This window comes from Scomber scombrus, chromosome 3 (assembly GCF_963691925.1).
Source record: "Scomber scombrus chromosome 3, fScoSco1.1, whole genome shotgun sequence".
Taxonomy (NCBI): domain Eukaryota; kingdom Metazoa; phylum Chordata; class Actinopteri; order Scombriformes; family Scombridae; genus Scomber; species Scomber scombrus.
The window spans coordinates 27,465,706-27,475,105 of NC_084972.1; the positions used below are offsets into that span (position 1 = coordinate 27,465,706).

At 43.0% G+C, this 9,400-nt stretch overlaps 3 protein-coding genes across 3 annotated transcripts; 2 read left to right on the forward strand and 1 right to left on the reverse strand.

Annotated features, from left to right (window-relative positions):
- aadacl4 (arylacetamide deacetylase-like 4) lies at window positions 1-2,657 on the forward strand. The gene is made up of 4 exons (XM_062415438.1): window positions 1-177; window positions 619-844; window positions 1,699-1,762; window positions 1,874-2,657. The coding sequence occupies exons 1-4, from the start codon at window positions 1-3 to the stop codon at window positions 2,655-2,657; spliced, it is 1,251 nt and encodes a 416-aa protein (XP_062271422.1).
- A 502-nt stretch (window positions 2,658-3,159) lies between these two features.
- On the forward strand, window positions 3,160-5,051 carry cfap107 (cilia and flagella associated protein 107). Its single transcript, XM_062445461.1, has 4 exons — window positions 3,160-3,255; window positions 3,847-3,957; window positions 4,319-4,493; window positions 4,744-5,051. The coding sequence occupies exons 1-4, from the start codon at window positions 3,160-3,162 to the stop codon at window positions 5,049-5,051; spliced, it is 690 nt and encodes a 229-aa protein (XP_062301445.1).
- A 2,048-nt stretch (window positions 5,052-7,099) lies between these two features.
- klhdc7a (kelch domain containing 7A) lies at window positions 7,100-9,400 on the reverse strand. Its single transcript, XM_062415439.1, has 2 exons — window positions 9,058-9,400; window positions 7,100-8,919 (listed from the first exon to the last, which is right to left on the reverse strand). Exons 1-2 carry the CDS (start codon window positions 9,398-9,400, stop codon window positions 7,100-7,102), a joined length of 2,163 nt encoding a protein of 720 aa, XP_062271423.1.

A 9,400-nucleotide genomic window follows, 5' to 3' on the forward strand; every position in this document is an offset into this window, starting at 1 on the left:
ATGGACCTCGGCTGGGCAATTTTAATAATTGGCTTCGCTGCTCTTGTTGCAGCCTTCCTCCTTCTGGTAATTGGACTTGTGTACTCTGAGCTGATGAATTCAGACATTCCTCGTGGGGTTGCAAATAGTAGGAAACTGCACATGGTCCATGGCTTGTTTGTTGGCATAGCAATTGTGGTGAGTATCTACACTATCATTGGAATTGTTGGTGCTTATTATTTTAAGTTTCCTGCATTTACAATTGCTTTATTATGTCTGTCATTATTACATTTTTTATTATTAAATTAACATATTACTTATTATGAAGGAAAATGTCTCTGTCTGATTTTTTTTTTAATTCACTCCCTTCTTTTAGGTGTTTGTAAAAAATGGAGGTCCTTTCTTTGTCCTCTAGTAACTGATAAAGCTTGGATCAGAGAAATTTTAGATAAGAAATCAAGTGTAACAAAAGTGCAAACAAAGGCAAGGTCAAGTGTTGCCTTTCTTTGATGTTGTCATAGTAAATAAGGTTTCTTAGGGAGAATAACTTTCATTTTGACTTTGACCATCAAAAGCACTTTTTTTTCTTTTTTACATCATCTTCAACTTGTGGTAAATCTGAGATTTTTCTCCTACCAGGGCCGGATCCTACATCGTCTGGGTATTTGTGACCAGGTCAGATTTATCCGATGGTTTGTGGCCTGTTTTCTGACTCGCTTAAATCCAGTTCCCCCAGGCCTACGAGTGAAGGATCTGATGTTTTCTGAGGTGCCAGTGCGAGTCTATGAACCCACCACTGTCTGTGACGGCTTGAGAAGAGGTCTTGTGTATATCCATGGAGGAGGATGGGTGTTGGGCAGTATAGGTATAAAAAATTCACACAATTTTACAAAACAAAAGCAGAAAAATGTACAAATTAACCAATTTGAAGTAAAAGTCCAGCATTCAAAATTACAATTATTAATTATTTGAACATATAATTGACAGATATATAGTCACAGCCAATTTGATTTATGGATGAAAAATCATTAATTAACTATATGAACACTAACCTGATCATAACTGAACATGTAGGCCTGTTTTGCAGCTAAATTTCAAAATGTAACAGATGAAAACAACCCTTTAATGGAATCAGACAACATGAATAACTTAATATTAGAGAGTGACAGCAGGCTCTAATGCTGTGTTTTGAAGTTTGGTTTTGGGCAAGTCCATCCTATCCTCCAATCATATTTGCAAATTTGGATTAAGTCTTAAAAATGCATCAATGTGTACAATATTTTCAATGTATTTCTGATCCATATGATGCTTTTTCTATTCACTTTTTGTACAGTTGGAGGACTGATCTAAAACAATTAATCATATTTGTAAGAATATCATATTCTTTTTAATTTAAGGCACATACCTGCAAAGTAACTATTAAAAAAAAGCATCCCGAGCCATTTAGCAGAATTACAGTGGTCTCCTCTAAAATATAATGGAGTAGAATTAGAAAATGTCACAACACCGCAATACTCAAACTACACAATTGTATCTGAATATAGTATAGCTCCCATCTCTGCATAGAAGTTAATGTTTACTGAACCTAATTTATTCCCTAAATTATGTGTTGTCTGAATACAGAAAAAGAGATAGATTAGCAAAAATGTTTCTGTCTGCAGTTCTTGATTGCTTCTTATAAAACTCTTTTAATTGTGATGTCTTGCTGAACCTGACCAGATTCTGTTGATGAAGTCTGCCGTTACATTGCCAAGAAGACTGACACAACTGTGGTTTCTGTTGGGTACTTAACCTTTTTTTCCCACAATGTACAAAATATCCAAAACCTGTTATGTCTACTAAACAGCCAGAATACAACATATTGTCCCTCCTTCTTCCCGCCCATCCCTCTTAGGTACCGATTAGCCCCTGAGCACAGGTACCCTGTCCAGCTGGATGATTGTGAGACGGCAATGTGTCACTTCCTGTCTGTGGCTGAGGCAGAGTTCAGCGTGGACTCTCGCAGAGTGGCAGTCGGAGGGGATAGCACTGGGGCTAACATGGCAACAGCACTGTGCCAAAGGCTGGCGAGAAGAGAGGACGGACATCTGCCATTCCCCTGCGCTCAGGTCCTCATCTACCCAGCCCTGCAGATGGCAGATTTCAACCTGCCCTCATACCAGCAAAATCATGCTGTGCCCATATTGTTTCGTGGCCGGATGGCGTTCTACTTCCTGCAGTACCTCAATGGGGACATGTCTGTGTGCCAAGACGTGCTGGAAGGGAACCATGTCCCTACTGAGCTCAGGCCACAATACAGGGAGTGGCTGTCCACATCCAACCTACCTCCTGAGTGCCTCGCACGGGGTTTCTCTGAGCCACCAAGCCCAGAATATGATGGAGAGATATACCACATTATCAAGGCTGGTTTGGAACCTGAGGTCTCACCTTTACTGGCGGATGACGAAGTCATTCAAAAAACCCCACCCACCTTCATCCTCACCTGTGAGTATGATGTCCTGAGGGATGATGGGATACTTTATAAAAAACGGCTGATGGACTTGGAAAAAGATGTCACCTGGCAACATGTGATGGATGGTTTTCATGGCATGATTCACTATTTTAACCAGGGCTGGCTTGCCTTTCCCTCAGCAGTGCGTGTTATGGATAGTGTTGTTAACTATGTAAAAACACTATAAACAAAGCAATGTACTTTACTTTCCATCTTGTTTTACATTTTAATAAACAAAGCTTGCCTCCAGTGTGGCAGAGTTCTTCTTCATTAAAAGTATATTGTTCGCAGAAGACAAAGACCCCACACAAATCAATAAATAAAACCTTTTTTTATGCCAAAAATTGAAAAGTAGCCTGAAGACACAATTTCTCGCAACCATTTCTGGCACTATTTTGACAATATACACTACACTGCTAAAAAGTAAATGTCATGGCTCAGCCTTAAGTAATGTATTTCTTTTAACACAGATGCAAGACATCTCCCAGGATCATTCAGGATATTCTGCTTGTCTTCCCTTTCAGTGTTTGCTGTATCCATAACAACAGAGCTCTTCTATTTCCCCTCCACTGCCTATGCCATTATAAGGCCAGGTGAATACACCTACATACTATCTGTTTGATTAGCTAACCAGGGCTTCAGTTTCATCCGGTGTGTTTGACACCAGGTAAAGCATGAACCAAAAAGGGATGGCCCTGGATAAATGGGCCCAAACCGGATGGGAAATAGAGCAGAAGTATGCAAACAAAGTGCTGTTAGGTAACTGGGCAGAAGAAAGACTTCAGGTAAGCATTTTGTCTGCTTAATGTAGATTGCAATTGTTTTTACTGTTTTCCACTGTATGATAAGGTAACGTTTGCCAGCCAAAGGTTATCAGAGGGCAGTGAATTCAGGGCTTAGCCTGAATGCAGGGCAGACTATCTCATTGTGCCAGTATCAAGATGTTCTGGTTTAAACATACAACTTCAAGTGGATGTGGGAACACAGCCTATCTGTTCTTTTTCAAGCTGCAGATCCAAAACACCACACCATACTAGTGGCAGCCTGCCAATGGTTTTGTAGCACCTCAGTTGGTAGTCAAATCTATAGCAAAGTGATTAGACAGCCTCAGTTCAGCTACATCAGCACAGCCTCCTGGTGGGAGAGGCTAGAGCTGGAGACTAATTGCATTGACGTGTGGTTCAGCCACGGGCTGCTGGTTCAGGATCTGAGAGGAGAAATGACTTAAGAAATACTGTAGAACAGTGCAGATCGATACTGAAGTGTGAGCTTTGCTGATCCTTGCGCTGGGCTCATTGCTCAAGTCCCTATATACCCCCCCCCCCTCCTCACTCCTCACTCCTCTTTGCGATGTCTGTTTATTCTGTTCGACACAGTTCACTCGAGAGCCAAAGACATCCAACAGCACCAATCGTGTAGACTACCGGCCCCACTGGGACTTCAAGCCAGACGACTTTGAGAGAAGATCTGCCCTGCTGAGAGCTGAGGTCAGCCTTTAACTACTCATTCATGGCATTAGCATCAATTGAATGCATGCCACAACCCTGCAAGTCAGGGCTTTCTTCCTTAGATTGTGGCCACTTCTGCATAATATTGATGACCAAGATAAAGGCCTGTGATAAAACTCTTTATGAAAGCAAGTTTCTGGTCAGACTCAGCAGTCATAAGAAATGTGTAAAATCATCAGTCCTACTGGGCACTTGAAAGCTAGTTAGAGCAATTTGCTGCTGTCACATATTGAGCCTCTTGAAGATTATTGTAAAAGAATAGGTCATGCCCTCAATATCTTAATCCTGCAAAGGCCACTGGATACAAGCTAACTATGTTGAGACTACTATTGTCTTCCAGGGACTTCCATCCAAGCTGCTCTTTGCCCACCATAGCACACCATCCTCTCATTATTTGGTCACACATTATGAAGAGAGCTATGGGTGTAAGCACATCAATGCTTCACCCACTCAGCGACCCTGGCATCGAGACAACTTGACATGGCAGCCTGAGAGGTCTGACCATTCAATTTCTGGTAAGATAATAGTTCAAACTGCCATGCCACCAATGCCTAAAATTACACAACATTTGTAGAAAAAAGCATAGCACAAACATGCTTCAGCACATTAAATTTTTCATGGACACAACACATCAGCAGTTGCACTCATGAACAATGAGATGTGGAGAGCCTCAGATGCCTTTTATTGTTCCAAATCAGTCACCAGTGTAATTAATGGCTGCAGTAACATAGCAGTTAACTTTCTCTGCTCTGTGTTCCTTTATAGCCCTTCCAACCAACTTTGGCCCACTGCAGTCCACAAAGCGCCGTTTGGAAAAGCAGCAGTCACACCTCCCATCACTGACTGTGTACAGGTCAGCGTACCAAAGGCACCCACTTAGTGCCTTCTGCCAGAGCCACTTTGCCAGGACTTCACGCATACTCTCCAGCCACCTCCATGCAGCCAATCACAACAACAAGGACCTGGATCTGAGAGGGCGCTTGCTGCTACAAGTCCCAGACCATTGTTTCAGTTTACTTCATCCATCAGAACAGGCACAGAGAGAACACTGTGCCTCACATGCTGCTTGTTAATTTAGGAGCTCGGCTCAAGGTGTGCTGCTTTGTGGTTCCTCTTTTTTAACTGGTTAACGGTTGCATGAAAAAATTTAACAGAGCAGACCATTTGGGAAATCAAAAGGAATTCATAAAATGAAACATGATTTTCATTATGTCCCTGTGAGGACTATAGTAGGTTTACAGTATGTTGTGTGGTGAGTAGTTTCAGTTTTATATATGTGAATATAAGTGTGTGTGTGTGTGTGTGTGTGTGTGTGTGTGTGTGTGTGTGTGTGTGTGTGCGTGTGTGTGTGTGTGTGTGTGTGTGTGTGTGTGTGTGTGTGTGTGTGTGTCTGTGTGCTAAGAGGAGAAAGGGGGGCGACATAAATTATGTCCACCCTTCCAGAAGATAATTAAATGCAAATTCTTTCTCTCTCTGCGCACTTAATATCTGAAACTCAGAATGGGCTGTTAGTATTACCCTAGATACTATATGGAAAAAGAGAAAAGAAAGAGAACAAATAAAAAATGAAACAAGTGTTGAAGCCGGAACTGACCTGGGTATTGAGGCAAACCAGAAGCCATGAGTCATCCAAGGCAACGTCTGAGGGGACGTGTCTAACTCCCATTCCATTAGGTGTTTAATTACAGGGAATAAAAGTGTTTAATTAGGAAGAATCAAAGATGCTTATGTTTGATGGTCAACCATCTGCGTCTGCCTCCTTCTTCCAGCCTGCCTGCTGCCTTTCAGTACAGCTGAAGCCCCCTGTTTCACCCACTGTTAGCTAGTTAGTCACTCTACTGTGCTGTTGATGCCTGCATGTCACATGATGTCTCTGTGTTTGTGGGAAGCCTAGCACTCAACATGTCTAACCCAATACACTGTTGTATTTGCTTTCTGAGCCACATGATGGTGCTATAGCAGCATATCACGCTCTGAAACCTGTCACTGTCTTTAGAGCCAGTCAGTACAGTGAGAAACCTGATTTTAAATGAGCCAACAATAACCAATTTAATATTTGTATAATTCTTATACATATTTCTATTGTTAACATAAATGCTCAAAACTTAAAAATAAACCACACGTGTTAAGATTGTTCCTGTGTCATTCTATTGCTGGTTATCAGTCACACAAATACTGGAATAGAGATTTAACTTAATACCATTATTCTGTAAATGTGGATTAATATGCAATGAATGACAGATTCATATATTTGTTTGATGTTTTTAAAACAATGCAAAACAAAGAGATTTAGTTGGTACAATGAACAAAGACTGCTCAGAATACAGAAAGAAATATACTTATTTCTGGCCATCAAAGAAGAATGACTAAAATCATAAAAAGTCTGAGACTTGGAAGAGTTACAGAAGTAGTGACAAATGCTTTTAGAAGCTCACCTATTTATATTGTATGACACACCCATTTACAACTTGTCATATTTAAAGAGCAACTGTAGATAATTGCATTGTATCCAGGCCACTGTGTAAATTATATCTGTGCCCTACACAGTGCAGCACAGTGATAGATTGCCATTATATTGCCCAATCTCTGTAATGTGTTAGACTTGAATGAACTCATTTACTGTAAGACTTATTTATGAATTATCTTTACGGCTAAAGAGGTTAAACATCTGGAATGATATAAAACTAACTTAATGGCAGGAAGGAGCGGCAAATCAGTGAAGCAAACAATTTACATGGCAGCACATCCTTCGTAAATCTAAGCAAACAGTAGTTCGACTGCCATTAAGACCCTAATACTTTACATCTATTGCCAGGGACTAAGACTAAGAGAGGGACTATGAAACACACATTTCGTTGTCACCAATGCCCAATACATGAAAATAAAATAGCAGTGGTAAGACACTTTGTGGCTTTGCAGAAAGGTAATCTTCCTACACCACAAATAAATAACAGAATTGTGATTACAATTTTGCAATAGCATTTGGGGTTGGGCTAGGTTGAGCATAATTCTGTACCAAGCAATACACATAGAGTCAACAAGAAACTTGATGTAAAGTATGTTTCTGTAGGGATACTCCATCACCACCTAATCTTATCATCAATGGAAAACTGAGTCCTTGTTACACACTGGTCTGGCGAGGCTTCTTATCAGGGAGTGAGAGGACAAAGGGGAAAAGTATGCCCTTCGCTGCAGAGAGGACACTCAAATCCTCATCTTTGAAAGCAGGAGAGATCTCATCAGCCTCAAACCTCATGGTGAACTGGCGGCTGACACAATAGATTGTGTCATCCATTGTAACACACTGGAAGGCAGGGCAATGGAGGAGCCGTTTGGAGCTGCACTCATACCACAGTCGAGCCACTGTGTGGTAGCGGTACACGCTGATACCCAGCAGAGGGCTAACATCAAACCGATATAGAAATCGCCCCACAGCCATTATATCTGCAGTTCTGTCTTTGCTGCCTGCTAACAGACTTGGCCTCCAGGTGTTGATTTTGGGGCTGTAGCGCAGAAGCATACATCTAAGAGTTCCCCCAGAAACAAAAAGCTCTCCATTGCACACTGTGACGTGATGTGCCACAGCAAATGTATCATTAGGTAGTGGAGCCACAAACGTCCATCTGTCCAATCGCGGGTCATAGCGTTCCACTGTTGAGAGGCACTCCCCACCGATGGCGTAGATGTAGCCCTCCAGTGCTGCCAGTTTGCAGCGGGGCCTGGCTTCATTCATAGGACTGATCTCCTTCCAAATGGATGTCAAAGGATTGTAGCAAAACACTCGCTTTGAGGGTATCATTTCTCTGTCTGTGCCTTGGCAGCCCACTGCCACAAATAAGTAGTTATCCATTGTGCACATGGCACAGGCTTTAGAGACGACCTCCTGAGGGATCAGGCAAAGTGTATGCCAGGCGTCTTTGTAGTCATCATAATAGTACACTGCACTGGATGTACTTCTTTCCTCTTTCTCTGTTGTCTGCCCCCCTGTGTTCCTCGCCCAGTCTTGAGGGTCCATATCTGCCACCATGAGAAACCTTCTCCCTCTCATTCTCTGCTTCTGGATTTGTTCCCGCTCACCAGCCATTAGCCGCCCATAAAGGTTTGGGTCCCTGAGCACCTGGAGGTAGTTATCTGACATGACTCCAAGGGCTGCTTGCTGCACAGGGTTCTGGCCCCACTGTTTGGCCAAGCACAGTGCCTCTAAACAGTTCCCCAAATCAAGCTTACTTTTTAAGCTTTCCAAATCTGTGCCATCAAGAGTTTTTGCTGAAAGGTGTAAAAATGGAACTCCTGTTGCAGTCTGTAGATCAGACCCCTGCCTCACATTAAGGCCTTTATTGCCTGTAGAGGGACAGATCATAGGGTGAACAGAGATTGACTCATTGCTGGTTGAGGCCAGAGAGTGACTCGTTTGAGTTGAAGCTCTTGAAGTTGCAAAGGGCATGGACAGCTCAGACTGCTCTGCTGCAGACAGATAGCTCTCCTTGCGTAGGAGTATAGGCCTTGCGGGGGGCCTCAGCTGGAGGCTTCCTAGTGAGGAGGGATCCTCGACAGTGCTTTGCGGTAAAACCAGATCACGCATAATGATGGGGCTCAAAGAGGAAGGAGATTCGGTGAGGCTGCCACGACGGCTTCCAAACTCCACTGGCTGTGACTCAGCGTTCCACTCATACTGACCCAGCACAGTGTTTGAGTCTGTAATAGAATGAGAGGTGGACTCAACATAGTAGTCATATATCTTTCCACGCACAATATGGTCTCCTGTTCCTTCCAGCACCAAATTAGCATCCTCCACTTTGATCTCTGCCTTGGAGAGGAAGCTGGAGTAGGCCCCCTGGTGCTCCAAGTCTTGCCTTAACTCCCTGCCCACACCCACAATGCCTTCTAGCTTCTGTAAAAAGCAAGGTGAGCGGCGCCCTGTGGTACAGGACATCCCACTCTCTGTTGGATGAGGAAGGTTCCAAGCAGATCCATATGAAATATTACTGGTGACAACCTCTGCCTGCTTCCGAGGATCAAGTATATTTCCTTTTATGCTAATGTGTTGGTCACTAAATGACAGGCTAAATGCATCGTCACTCTTTTCCCCTTGGTGCAGACATGCTTCTGCTGGCATTTCCTTGGTGCTGTCTGATGTCAGATCTTCAGTGGCTGAGTCTTTGTCCGTCGGCCTAGGTTGTTCTTCCCCATCATCAGTATCATGTTCTGTTGAGCTCTGACATCGCAATGTTGTCTTGCAGTTTTGGCAGGTTGCATTTTGTGGCTCTTTGTTGTCTTTGTCACAGAGCTCACTTTTCTTCACACCCCTGGAGCTGTAGAATCTGTAGGCCCAAGACACCAGAATAGCCGCAGCCACAGAGAGACTCAGTTTCAACAGTAGCTGCATGTCGAACTGGACTCCCAAAAGCTCTGCAATAGGCAT